Source organism: Panthera leo, chromosome C1 (assembly GCF_018350215.1).
Source record: "Panthera leo isolate Ple1 chromosome C1, P.leo_Ple1_pat1.1, whole genome shotgun sequence".
Classification (NCBI taxonomy): Eukaryota; Metazoa; Chordata; class Mammalia; order Carnivora; family Felidae; genus Panthera; species Panthera leo.
The window spans coordinates 154,117,080-154,132,115 of record NC_056686.1 but is presented as its reverse complement, the minus strand read 5'-3'; the positions used below and the strand labels follow the sequence as shown (position 1 = coordinate 154,132,115).

The following is a 15,036-nucleotide window of genomic DNA, read 5'->3' as shown; positions in this document are numbered from 1 at the left end:
CCAAAAAAAGAAGTAACACATTCTTGTTTATGTATTGAATTACATGTTTAACAACTTTCAATAATAATTTACTAGCAAAGTCCAAGATGAGACTACTGGTTATTTAGTATTAATGGAATATTTGACAAGTTTCTCAATATTGGACACATCATAATCTTAAGGGCTAAAATACATAACAGTTCCCAAAACTCGAGGCTGGAAAAGGTTTAAACCAGTTTTATTGAACACTGTTTTATTGTTCATAACATTTTTTGACAGAGTGATTGTTGTTACTAATTACAGAAAAGGACATTAGTTTTTACCTCTTTCATCAACATTTATTTCTTTTGTTTCCAATAAAATGGGAGTATGATTAGAATTTTTCATTCTACAGGGACAGGTTTTGAGAGCATGGCTTGATATCACAAGAGGAAAAGAACCTTATACTAAAAAAGCACTAAGATATTTTGAAGAGGGATTACAAGATGGAAATGATATTTTTGCTCTGCTGGGTAAGGTGAGTTGAAGTTAGGGTAAATAAATCATATTTTAAAATTTATTCATAATATATATATTTGAAACCCAACAAAACTGAGTAGTTCAAAAAAGATAGTAATTGTTATGTTACTTTTATCAGCTCTCAACTGTAAGAGGAACTTGCATTTTATTTGTATAGGACAGTGAACTACAAACTAGAGAAAGGTATTTCCTTACCAAATTCCTGAATCCCGATTGGTTTTAATTTGTTTTGTGGTGATGGTGGTGGTGGTGGTGGTTCCGGTGGTTCCGGTGGTTCCTATATTGCTTATTTACCAAACATTTATGGTTTGTCTAACATGTGCAAGGCATCACTGTAGATACCAGGGAGACCCTGAGCAAAATAAAACCTCTTGCTTTTATGGAGCTTATACTCTATTGTTGGAGACAGATAATAAAATAAGTAATTATATTACATAGTATATTGGAAGGTAATAAGTGCAATGGAAAAATAAGTAAATCAGATAAAGGGAGAGAAGGAGAGCTGGGAGTATGAACCTATAGTTTTAAATCATGTGGTCAGAGAAAGTGACATTTGAGCAAAGACCTATAGGAAGTGAGAGTTACTGCTCTGTGGGCACCTGGGGGAAAGCATTTACAAATAGAGGAGATAACAAGTCGAACTACCCTAAGGCATGTTCAGGGCATTGCTGGGAGGCCAGGAGATGAAAGTGGGATGAGCTAAGCAGAGGGTAGAAGTGGAGGCTTGAGGAAAAGAAGGTGAGTATGAGGATGGGGGGTGGGGGTGTGTGGGAGAGATGAGGAGAGCCATGGCTGATTGTGTAAAGCCTTTGGCTTTTACTTTGAACCAGATGGATGGGCAGCCAATGATAAGAGAAACAACATGACCTGACTTACATTGTGAAGGATGAGTCATTAGAAATCATTGGTGGGTAGAAATGTATAATTTGGGTCCTTTCTTCAGTTCCATTGATGCCTTCTGAATGTCTTAGAATATTTAAAGTTTTTGATTCAGCAAAAGGAAATTAAATTTATTTGTTAGGAAAACAGCCTGTTAGATAAGCAGTAATTTGCAGGTGTAAAAAAGAAGAGAGGATTATTAGTGTCTTGACTCTTGTTAATATCCCCTCATGGCTTTTGCCAGTTTCTGTGGCTAGTGAACTTGTTTGGATATTCGCCTCTGGTACAAATAGTATTCACTCTGAATGCACTCAAGTTTTACCTGATGGCACTGCTAGATGAATTGAGCATTTATCAAGCTTTTAAAAAGTTTTTCTTGATCATTTCAACTCCACCCTCTTCTTAAAGAAAAGCTGATTGAGGAGCACCTGGGTGGCTCAGTTGGTTAAGCATCCAACTCTTGATTTCAGTTCAGGTCATGATCTCACCGTCCTGAGATGGAGCCCCTGGTTGTGCTCTGTGCTGGGCATGGAGCCTGCTCAAGATTCTCTTCCTCTGCCCCTCCCCTGCTTGCACTCATGCTCTCTCTCACTCTCTCTCAAAAGAAAAAAAAAAAAGCTAGTTGATAATCTACTAAGGTCTAGGGCTATTTCAGGTGTCAGTATAAGCAGCTTAGGAGAGATTTACCTTTTGCCTCCAATACTTAAGATTTGTTTAAATTCTTTTTCTGATACAACCCATTCCAATTATGTATTTATTTTTCAGTTAATTCAATAGAGGATGTTTGCATTAGCCTAATTCCAACTAGGAATGATAGGAACCAAGTACACAGCAAATTTAGTTTCGTTTAATGTGTTATGTGGCATCATATGGGAGGTGATGGTCTAAGGAAGTAATAGATGTGGTCCTTTAGTATGATTTTCTTTTTTTTATATCATCAGCTATTTAGGCAGATTCCAAGGTATATATAATTTGAAAACATTCTCAGCATTAATCTTTATGCATTATTGTCAACTATTTAGAAATTTTAATAATAATTTATTTTGGCATAGTAGCAGGGTCGGGTGGTTCTCAGGCTTTAATTATATGGGAGTTATATGGGACTATAGATGAGAATATAATCTCAAACCTATTTCAGGATTATATTGTAATTCTACTGTACATGTATTGAGACTGGACACTCATTTTGAACTGAGATATTCCAGGACTAAATTTATTCCTAAAGGAGATCCAGAAGCAAATTTTTAAAAATCTGATATATGATAAATATGCCTAATGTCTGCTCTTAAAGTGCTAACTCTATAGCTTTATTTTTTCTGACTATGAAAGTAATACATGGATACTGTACAGAATGCAGTAATATCAGAATTAAGAATAGATATCACCATTGAAGATAACCAGTTAAACTATTATATTATAAATGACATCTCTTTATGTTATTAAGCATAGATCTATAAATCTATATAATGACTTTTAATGACCACCTAAAATTTGATTGAATAGGTATGCTATAGTTTGATCCTGAATGGGAATTTTGGATTATTTTTTTTCCTACTATATCTAATATAAATCTGCCATAAATACAATCTTTTTTTTCCTATGGTCTTATTCAATTATTTCATTAAGATACATCCTAGAAGTGAAAATATTAAGGTAGAGGGAGTTGTTTGAACTTTATTTTGCTTATTTCTTAAAGTCTTACCTTCTTTAAAGTTACTTATTTTTTATTTCTTTTTGTTTTTAAGCTTATTTATTTATTTTGAGAGAATGCATGCAAGTGAGGGAAAGGCAGAGACAGAGAGGGAGAGAGAATCCCAAGCAGCTTCTGTGCTGTCAGCACAGAGCCTGATGCAGGGCTCAATCTCACAGTTGTGATATCATGGCCTGAGCTGATACCAAGTCAGATGCCTAACCAGTAAGCCACCCAGGAGCCCTATTTTATTTTTTTAAAGATTTTATTTTTAAGTAATCTCCACCTAACGTGGGACTTGAACTTACAACCCTGAGATCAAGAGTTGCATGTTCTATGGACTGAGCCAGCCGGGTGTCCCAGCCTGAAAGTAGTTTGTTTGTTTGTTTTTTAAAGATACAAAATCTCTTCATTTTATTTTATTTCACTTTTAATTTTTTTAACATTTATTCATTTTTGAGAGACAGAGAGAGCGTGAGCAGGGTAGGGGCAGAGAGAGGGAGACACAGAATCTGAAACAGGCTCCAGGCTCTGAGCCATCAGCACAGAGCCAGTCACAGGGCTCAAACCCACAAACCATGAGATCATGACCTGAGCCAAAGTCAGACACCCAACGGACTGAGCCACCCAGGTGCCTCTGAAATGTCTTCATTTTAGATGCTATTTGCAAATATCTTGGAAATACTTTATTCTAAAAGATAATTTTTCTGTTCTAGTTATTTAAAAGTAGATTTTATAACATAGCCACTTACATACAATATTTTTATTGTTTTGTGATGTTTTAAAATTTTCGTTTTGTTAAAAACTTATTTTATATTTCTCATAAAAGTGATAACTATTCCTTACAGAAAGTCAGAAAACAAAAACATAGAAAATGTTAAACGTTAGTATCCTACCTCTCAAGTGTAACTGTTATGAGAACCTCGGTGTGTATGATTGGAGTTTTGATGTCACTTTTTTCCTCCTATTAGGCACAATGCCTTGAGATGCGCCAGAATTATTCAGGTGCTCTGGACACTGTGAACCAGATAATAGTGAACTTTCCTAGTTTCCTTCCTGCTTTTGTAAAGAAAATGAAACTACAGCTCGCCTTACAGGATTGGGACCAGACTGTTGAAACAGCACAGAGGTTAAGTAAAAGAAGATAATACAAGTACCTTTGGATCTGGTTATAATTTCAGGGGGAAAAAAATCTGTATTCTTTTATCATAAGATTTTTTATTTTTATTTAAGTTTATTTACTTACTTTGAGAAACAGAGCATGAGCAGGGGAGGGGCAGAGAGAGAAGAAGAGAGGATCCACGCTGTCAGCACAGAGCCTGACATGAGGCTCGATCCCACGAACTGCGAGATCATAACCTGAGCCAGAATCAAGAGTCAGAGTCTTAACCAACTGAGCCACCCAGGCACCCCTATTATAAGATTTTTTTAATTTGATTTTTTTTCAAGCAATATAGAATTGAAAGAGAACTTAACATTGCACTGTTTTTAGCAACTGAATGTTTTGATTTATATAAATATCTGAATAGTTGTTCTAAGACAGATAATCTTTTATGCAAATATCCCTGCCCTAGTGAAGCTTATATTCAAATGAGAGGAACCATATAATAAGCAGAACAAGTAAAAGATTATGTAGTATGTTAGAAAGTTTTAAGTGCTATGGAAAAAAGATAAAGCTGGAAAGTGAAATAGGGAGTGGGAGGAGGGATTCCATTTTATGGGATGGTCAGGGAAGGCATCACTGAATAGGTGACATTTGAACACAGGGAGTAAACCATGCAGATATCTGGGAGAAGACTGCAGAAGGTCGGAAAAGCAAGTGTGAAGACCTGAGGCAAGGGTGTGTGTCATGTTTTTAAGGAGTATGAAGGGGGGGTAAGATGACTAGACAGTGAAGTCAGAGCAGAAGGGTAGGAGGGAGCAGGGGAGCCAGGATATAAATGGTCTTGTTGGTCATCTTGAGGATTTGGATTTTTCCTCTGAAGTATAAAATGGAGGATCCCCTCTCTCCCTCGTCTCCTTCCTCATTTTCCTACTTTCTCTCTCCACTGGCCTCCCACTTCTCCCACATCTTTTTCTTGATATTTACGATAAATAAACCATCTTGTATCCAGTAGGTTTTCCATAAGAATTTTATTGATTGCATGCCATGTACTGTTGCTTATCCTCTGAATTTCCTGTAAATTGGTACTGGATATAGAGGCTTGGTTAGATACATGTTCAATTTTTTTTTCTTTTTGCAGTTACTTCATAAGTGGTGATGTGTTCTTTTATCGAAGGGACATAATCCCCTGCTGTCTTTTTGTGGTAATATCAGAAATCTGTGCTCAGTACCTGGGTGCTTTAGGATTACAATATGGTTATATCATTCTGCATTTCTTAGCTGGAGTACTATTAAAAAAAATTTCGCATCAACTGGTCGGTTATCCAGTGGTATAGTTCATGTAAGAAAAGTTGGATAAGTGCTTGAATCTTTTATTTCTGGGTTTCAAAAAACCAAAAAAATTAGAAAGTTCCCTAGCATCCCCGAATTGTGATTGATTAGCAGTTTGGGTTTGTTTATATAACATGGATTAAACTTGTGTGCTTCTAACCGTTTTGATTGTTATAATTGCTCATATTGTCTCACTATTGGCTGTTAGTAGCCTCTTCAAGTTAGTTCTTAGGTCCTTTTGACGGGATCCTAGTAGTCTTCAATAATTTCCTTGCTATTTGGTGTATAGCAAGGCGCACTAGGGTCATTTTGTGTATTTTTTGCCCTAAACAGGAATTAGCTGTTGTGGAGTGCAATATAATCCCTTTTAGTGGGAAGTGATATTTGGAGGCCACAGTTTGGGCATTAGTAACTCTTTAATGTTTATATTTTTCTAGCTTCCTTTTCTAGGCACTTTGTATGAGTGGGAGGTGGTGGAGTATCAATATAGTATATTAAATATATATATATATATGTGTATATATATATATATATATATATATATATATATATATATACACACACACACACACATATATATTTGGGGATGTTTGTAAAATAAAAAATAGACTATAGTTTTTAAGCTTGATTTTTATTTGCTTGGTATTTTGTGGATATTCTTTTATATCCATTCATCCAGATATACGTAATTATTTTTTAACAAAGTACACATCCATAAAGTAAACATATAAGTAGTTGATCTTTCCCCATTGATAGCCATTTAGGGGTACACACACACACACCCCTTTTTACACATATAGGTATATTTCTGGAGGGTCATTTCTTAAATGAGGGATTACTGAATTAAAGGGAATCCTATTTGTTAGGGTAGGCCGAGCTCCTATAAAATAGATCTAAACACATAATAGAATACTTTTTCTGCCATATGTAATTGTTTTGAGTGGGTGTAACTTTTGATCAGTCAGCCTTCCTCCACACTGTCATTCAGGGACCTAGGTTCTTTCCATATTGCAACTCTGCGATGTCCTAAAACCTCATGACGTTGGTATCCAGCTGGTAGAAAGGGTAAGAGTGTGGCGGAATCATTCCACTTTCCTTTAAAGCCCAGGCCTAGAAATGGGCTATCTCCAGTGGGCCACATCTAATTGCAAAGGTAGCAGGGACATGTCAGCTAGCTATGTGCCCAAGCAAATGAGGAAAGAATGATTTGAGGAGACAGATGGCAGTCTCTATCTCGGGTATGCATGTTTGAAATTTGCAAAGACACTACCAAATTGTTCTTCTAAGAAATTGTACTAATTTATACTCCCATGAGTACTCTCCAGAATGCCCCTTCCCCATCCTTGTCAACTCTGGCTATTATCAGTGTGGTGGTTTTGTTTTTAACTATCTGGTAGAATAAAAGTGGTAGTATCTGGTAGAATAAAACCGTATTTTTATTTTCATTTCTTTGATTATGTTGAAATTGAGCACCTGCATATTGCTAAGGCTATTTTTTCCCCTGTAAAATGACTGGTCATTTTTTTCCCCATTATTCCCTGTATTTCAAATACATTTTTATATTTTGGGGGGCATGTTCTCCATCACATTTCTTTTTTGATAGTTTTCTTGGCTCTTTTTCAATCGACTGTCAGAATTAACTTACCAAGTTAAAAAAAAAAAAAAGAAACCTTCTAAGATTTTGGTTTGAAATGCATTGAATCTATAGATTATTTGGGGGGGGGGACCTTTTTAACCAAAAATGGGTGTTATCATGTGGCAACTATTGGGGCATAGCAGACAGCTACAAATCTCAGGTCTTAACGATAGTAAGCACTCATTCCTCACTTTGGTAGGGATCATCTGGGGTCTGCTGGCCTCCACCGGCCCCGCCTGGTGTTCTGCTTCAGATTTTAGGTCCATCTGGGTGGTGTGGCACTTTATTGCAGTTTGGTCTCTGGTCAGCTCTACGGGTGTTCTTCTTTGGGCTCAAGCTAGAGAGCAGCAGCTACCCAGAGGTGAGCTCGTCTCCGTGGTTATAGCAGAGATGCAAAGGGACAGGCAGAAGTATCCAGTGCCTCTGAAACTTTGGTGTGGCACACTGCCAGTCCTGTTCACATTCCATTGACCAACATTAGGAAGATGTCCAAGTCCACAGCCAAGGAGCAACAAAGTACATGTCAGCATTTATAGGAAGAACTCACTTTCGTGGCAGAAGGTATATATTCTTGGAAGGTGGAAAATTGAAGCTAATAATTCATTGTACCACATCATCCATAATAAGAAACCTGGTGTGTTATTACCCCATTTGTTCATTTCTTTTTTAAATGTCCTTGAGCAAAGTTCATAGGAATTTATATAGCTTTTGCATATTTTTTACTAAGTTTATATCTTTTTTGGGGTAAGGGGAGTTGTTCCTATTACTAATCAGATATTTTTCCATAATATTTTCAAATTTTTTTTGTCACATAGGAATCTGTTTTAATGTTGTGAATTACATTAAGAGACTTTTAAATATTTAACCAATCTTCTCATTCCTGAAATTCTTGTAATAAATCTTCCTGGTTAAGGTGAATTATTCTTTTAATATACTGTTATGCGTGGTTAAGTAATACTTTATTTAGGATTGCCAAAGAATTTAATGAGACTGGTACCATCTATTCATATCTTTTTAAAACATATTAAAGACTAAGAATCAGTACTCCAGCAGTGCATAAAGACTAAGAATCAGAGATTTTTTTTTAGCTTAAATAATGAGGTTGGTAATTTTCATAAAGGAGACTTTATTTTACTACTTAAAATTCTTACTTAGATAATGGAGTAGTCAGACCAGCAAAATGACTTTTTCAACCTTCAAATAAAAGAAAGCACATTAAGTTTATTTCAACATTAAGTGAAATGTTTTTCTGCAGGTTAATGCTTCAAGATAATCAAAATGTGGAAGCTCTAAGAATCCTGGCTCTTTACTATTTGTGTAGGGAGGGGGACATAGAGAAGGTAAGTTGTATTGTACTATTTAAGTTTCCTGTATTAAAAAATCTAGTTACACACACACATATGCACATATATAAGAGCCTTCAAGAGCTCTTTTAGAATGTATTACATGGTACTTTTTACTTGATTCCTAGAAATACACCTTAACAAAGAGATGAGCTTCTTAAATCAACTAGTAAAGCAAAAATATTATATAGTTAAAACTACCTTAAAAATTCCTTAAATCATTAATTATAGTATATGTGGTTTTCCACATAAAACCCCAGTACAGTATTATATACATGATTAATGTAACTGGTGGTGCTAGGTATGGAAGAATATATATACAAAATATGATTTGTAGTATTTTTACAATTTAACTGTGTTTGCATTATTTAAATGGGCTTAGGATGAAATCCCATTGGACCTTATAATAAGGTACATGTTTCTGTAGTAATGAGCACATTGATTATATACTGAATTATGGAATGCCAAAATCCAGTTTGAAGCAAATAGTATTGTAACAGGTAATAGATTTGAATTGTGTTTAGTCTGGTTAAATCGGTTAATATGATAGCAACTAATAAATTTTTCAGTAAATACCATAAGAATTTCAGTAGGGGTGCCTCTTCAGTAAATTTTCCTGGCATTGAAGTTACTTACCATAAGTGTCTTAGTGATTTTTCTAATCTAGAGAATATTTTAAATATAAACCAGACTATATAAGTAATTTGAAGTCCGATCTCATACAATAGTAATGTTTATACTTATGTTATTATTCATATCTCATGTGTGTCATGAATTAATTATTGGAGAGGGAGCTTGGCATATATAGTTAATTGAATATTATGGGTATCTTTACCTACCCAAAGAATTCCATTCAATAACAGATATTTTAAAAACACATTTTAAAACTCAATTCTTTATTCATAATTCTTGAGCCTTTTAAAAGAATTTTTGGGGCGCCTGCATGGCTCAGTCGGTTAAGCATCTGACGTTGGCTCATTCATGATCTCACAGTTGGTGAGTTCGAGCCCCGGATCAGGTTCTGTGCTGACAGCTCGGAGCCTGGAGCCTGCTTTGGACTGTGTGTCCCTCTCTCTCATTCTGCCCCTCCCCTGCTCATGCTCTCTCTCAAGAATAAATAAACATTAAAGAAATTTTTTTTAATTAAAAAAAAAGAACTTTTAATACATTTTGCAACATAGATGATTTCACTGGAGTCAAGAGGGAATTTGCAAAAGCAAACATTTTTTAAATGATAATATTTATTCGTGTATATGTCATGTATTCTTTTTTTCTTTGTTATTTTAAAATTATACTGGATACTTTTGTTTTAGGCTGCCACCAAGCTGGAAAACTTAGAAAATGCATTGGATGCCACAGAACCACAAAATGCTCAACTTTTTTATAAGATCACAGTAGCCTTCAGCAGAACTGTAAGAGTGCCTGCAATGTACCAGAGTTCTGTATCTGTAGCTGGGAATGTAAAATAAGTCACGAAGGTTGATGCACCAAAAGGCATATGGCCTAGAGTGAAAATACCCTACATATATAAATATGTGATAACATTCCTAAGAAAATCCGTTTGGAGGAGATAACATAATTTCTCACCAACCATAAGAAGACATCATAAAGGCTTCATGGAAGGCTTTGTTGAGCCTTTAAGGATAGGAAAGTGGTAAATTCCAAAGGAAATGGGAAATCATGTATTTTAATCAGAGCGTAGGATTTATGATTAGAGTTATTCTTTGTTTTGTTTTTTAAAACTACAGTTGACCCTTGACTGACACGGGTTTGAACTGCATGAGTCCACTTAAAGCAGATCTTTTCAGTCAATACAGTACTGTACTGTAAATATAGTTTCCTTATTATTATGATTTTTTTAATAAAATTTTCTTTAGCTTATTTTATTACAAGAATACAGTATATAATACATATAATGTACAAAATATGTGTTAATAGACTATGTTATCAATTAGGTGTGGTCAGTAGTAGAATATTTTAATAGTTAAATATTTGGGGAATCAAAAATTATATGCAGCTTTTGAACTGTGCAGTGAAGGGTGGAGGCCAGCATCCTACCCCCATGTTATTCAAGGGTCAGTTGTATTTGAAAAAAAGTTTTAACATAGGTAAGAGACAATTTTGGTGGGGGAAATGGTTGGGATCTTTTTGTTTTAATAATAATAAAGAAATGTTTTTATTACAACATCCAATAAGAAGAAGATAATCAGGAATGGAGTAGAAAAATACAGCAGAATCTCAAAATCAATACAAGGAATGGAGGATTGAAAAGTTAATTAAACTAATTCCTTATTTAAAAAATAAGGAAAAGGTACACATAAGTAGATGAAATAATAGATAAACTGAAAGAAAAAATCAAGGATATCAATTGTTAAATGCCATGAAGAAACTGATTCTTTTGTTAAAAAACAGATTGTCAGATTGTGTGAGATTTAGAGGGGAAAAAAATCCCTGCTATTACAAAAGTTTGAGTTAAGGAAGATATTTACCTTTTTTTATTTATTTCATTGCCAGATCATTTATTTTGATTAGTTTTTAATTAAGCTTAAAAAATTCAAGCAGTTTAGAATTTTACTCTTAAAAGTTACTGTGGTAGGGGCACCTGGGTGGCTCAGTCAGTTGAGTGTCCCGGCTCTTGATTTCAGCTTAGGTCATGATCTCTGGGTTGTCAGTTGGAGCCCCACATCTGGCTCTGTGCTGGCAGCACAGAGCCTGCTTGGGATTGTCTCTCTCCCTCTCTCTCTCTGCGCATCCCCTGCTTGCGATCTCACTCTTTCTCTAACATAAATAAATAAACTTTTTTTAAGTTATTATGTTAGAACATTATGTACTTATTTTAGTAGAGTAGCCATTTCTTGAACTATTTTTGAAGCTTTTATAACAAAGATTCTAATGCATGATCTTTTTTTTTTAAGTTTATTTATTTTTGAGAGAGAGAGTGTGTGTGTGTGGGCACGATCAGGGGTTGGGCAGAGAGAGAGGGAAAGAGATTCCCAAGCAGGTTCTGTCCTGTCAGCGTGAAGCCCAGTGCGGAGCTCGGTTCCATGAACTGGGAGATCCTGACTTGAGCCAAAATCAAGAGTTAGACGCTTAACTGAGTTACCCAGCTGAGCCCAAATGCATGATCTTTAAAAATATTTGCCCTGAAACCATAAGAGACTCTTAAATATAGAGAACAAACTGAGGGTTAATGGGGAGGGGAGGAAACAGAGGGGAGGGGAAAATGGGTGATGAGCATTGAGGAGGGCACCTGTTGGGAGGAGCTCTGGGTGTTGTGGGTGAGCAGTGAAGCTTGGGAATCTACTCCCGAAGCCAAGAGCACACTCTATACACCATATGTTAGCTAACTTGACAATAAGTTATATTTAAAAATATTTATATACTACCTTTTTCCCATTAAAAAAATAAATTAGGAGAAAATACAAAGAAGAAAGTAAAAATACTAATGATCTCACCACGGAAAACTTAACATGTTTAACATTAAAGTGTTTATCCTTTCTCTGCACATATACACAATTTTTAATAAAAAGAGATGATATTATAAAATAAAATAATAAAAAAATGAAATATTTGCCCTGGTGGTATACCTTCTCCTTAGGGGGAAAGCAAATCCTTGTCCTAGGTTTTGATTTGATAAACTACATATATATGTACATATACATATCTGTAACCTTAAAGTAATGATTTCCTCATCTAATTTATAGAACAATGATAAGACAGTTTGAAAACAGTCCTAAAAAATACACTTGTGTAGCATCTTTATACTTTCCAGGAAGCTGTTGTTTAAAAGCAGTGTTCATGAGGATTTTAAGTTCTGATTAGATGTAAACTCTTTCTTGCTGCACTGTCCAGGTAGTAAATGGAGAAGTTTTATTTTCCTTTAGTTATTAAATCTTTTTTTTTCATTCTATTTCTATGAAGTACAAATAGTTTGTATATTTAGAAAAAAAATAATCCTCCCACCTGAGTAGAAGTGTTTGACTTCTAAATTTTTTTTTCTTTTTAGTGTGGACGAAGTCAACTCATTCTTAGAAAAATTCAGACATTACTACAACGAGCTCTTGCTTTAAACCCTGAACAATCAGAATTTGCTACAGAACTTGGATACCAAATGATTTTACAAGGAGACATGAAAGAAGCATTGAAGTGGTATAATACCGCCATGAAACTGGATGAAACTAGTGTCCCCGCACTAATTGGTATGACAACTGTTTCTATAAGTGTTCCTCAGATATATATACATAATAATTCCTTTTAATACCTGCTATTAAAGAAGAAAATATGTTGTGGTTTTCTAAAATCAAACTGTCCTCTACTATCCACAATAGAAAAAAACATAAATCTTTAAAAATAAAGTTTTCATTTTTAAAAAATTTTTTTATGTTTATTTATTTTGGAGGGGGGGAAGAGAGAAAGAAATCCCAAGACGTGGGGCTTGAACTCACAAACTGAGATCATGACCTGAGCTGAAACTAGTCGCATGCTTAACCAATTGAGCCACCCAGGCGCCCCTTTTTAATTTTACTTGGTTTTAGACAGAGAGAGCATGAACTGGGGAGAGGGGCAGAGGGAGAGAGAGAGAGAGAGAGAGAGAGAGAGAGAGAGAATCGGAAGCAGGCTCCATGCTCAGCACAGAGGCCAACCCAGGGCCCAACCGACTCGAGTCGGATGCCCAACCGACTCGAGTCGGATGCCCAACTGACTCAAGTCGGATGCTCAACTGACTGAGCCATCCAGGTGCCCCTAAAGTTTTCATTTCTTATATAGTATCTTGCGATAATAAACTTTTATGGGGGTAGTTCCCATAAATTCTGAAGTCCTTAGTAACTGATTTTATATAGGTACAAAGCTGGCAATTTTATTTCCTTTTATTCTCTTTTTCTTCTTTTTTAAATCTGATGTAGTATTTATGACTTTATTGTATTTTATTATAATGTATCAATACTTTAATATATTATGGGGGGAAAAACCTATTTTATTAATCCTTGTGTTGTTAGCTTGAAGTGTACATACCTGAATGGATGTGGACTTTGACTGTTTTTGTCCTATTTGGCTTTAGGAGTTATCCGATGTCAATTAATAGAAGGGCAGTTACAGGATGCAGATCAGCAGCTCGAATTCCTTAGTGAAATTCAGCAGTCTATTGGAAAATCTGCGGTACAGTATTTTATTTTATCAGATCGTATAGATCCTAGCTACTGTTTATAAAATATGAAATTTTTTTTAGTAATAGTAATGGCTTTAAAAGACTAATATATGATAATTTTAATGTATGATTGCATTTACTAACTTACCTCCTTGCAGAATTAGACTTTAAGTAATCTTGTATAAGAGTCTAAAAGTTTGGCGCACCTGGGTGGCTCAGTCGGTTGAGCGTCCGACTTCGACTCAGGTCATGATCTCACAATCCGTGAGTTCAAGCTCTGCATCAGGCTCTGTGCTGACAGCTTGGAGCCTGTAGCCTGCTTCAGAGTCTGTGTCTCCCTCTCTCTGACCCTCCCCCGTTCGTGCTCTGTCTCTCTCTGTCTCAAAAATATATAAGCATTAAAAAAAATTTTGTTTTTAAAAAGAGTCTAAAAGTTTGTCCAAGCTAATACTTAAATTTGAATAAATATTGCACATAAATAGCACTTCATATGTGTTTGAAATCTAAGTAGAAATAAATGGCTTTACAACTGAATGGGATAATTAATGGCAACTGCTTAATTTGTAGGAATTAATTTATTTACATGCAATTCTTGCTATGAAGAAAAATAAGCGACAAGAAGAAGTTATTAACATGTTAAATGATGTTCTGGACACTCATTTTTCACATTTAGAAGATTTACCACTTGGCATACAATACTTTGAGAACTTAAATCCTGATTTCTTACTAGAAATTATTACAGAATATCTGAATTTCTGCCCAATGCAGGTAAGTAATTCTGGGACTTTTTTTCAGTGAAAATATTTACAACATCATTTACACAGTGTTTTATGAATGTGCTAATAAATTGTCTTTCACATATTAGATTATATCTGCATCTTACAATGGTAGTATTCGTATCTATATTAGTTGAAATAGTTTTTAAGTCAGAATATTTATGCCAATGACGGCTATCAAGTAATAAATGTTTTGGTTTGTAAATATTCACTTGTAGTTCATAGAATGTTAATATCTTCACTTCAGGAGAAATATTAGAAGTTGTTTAAGTCAGACATTCATGTAATACTTGAATCTACTCCATAGCATCTTTTTTTTTAATTTTTCTTTTTTTTTTTTTTAACGTTTATTTGTTTTTGAGAAGAGAGAGACAGAGCATGAGTGGGGGAGGAGAGAGAAAGAGGGAGACCCAGAATCTGAAACAGGCTTCAGGCTCTGAGCTGTCAGCACAGAGCCCGACGCGGGGCTCGAACTCACGGACCATGAGATCATGACCTGAGCCGAAGTCAGATGCTCAACCGACTGAGCCACCCAGGCACCCCTGAATCCACTCCATAGCATCTTAAGGGCCCATCCAACCTTTGGGTACACCTAAAAGTGCAGTTCTTACTGTATAACTATAACTGTTAGACT

The 15,036-nt window shown here is 35.3% G+C and overlaps 1 protein-coding gene across 2 annotated transcripts in view; it reads left to right on the top strand.

Moving 5' to 3' along the window:
• TTC21B (tetratricopeptide repeat domain 21B) overlaps positions 1 to 15,036 on the top strand; it is an 85,535-nt gene that overhangs the window by 13,312 nt on the left and 57,187 nt on the right. For both annotated transcript variants that reach the window (XM_042949006.1, XM_042949007.1), the window contains 7 exons: positions 374 to 496; positions 4,039 to 4,196; positions 8,393 to 8,477; positions 9,794 to 9,892; positions 12,487 to 12,679; positions 13,540 to 13,637; positions 14,194 to 14,394. In XM_042949006.1, coding sequence (XP_042804940.1) covers positions 374 to 496; positions 4,039 to 4,196; positions 8,393 to 8,477; positions 9,794 to 9,892; positions 12,487 to 12,679; positions 13,540 to 13,637; positions 14,194 to 14,394 — 957 coding nt within the window. The remainder of the gene's footprint in view (positions 1 to 373; positions 497 to 4,038; positions 4,197 to 8,392; positions 8,478 to 9,793; positions 9,893 to 12,486; positions 12,680 to 13,539; positions 13,638 to 14,193; positions 14,395 to 15,036) is intronic.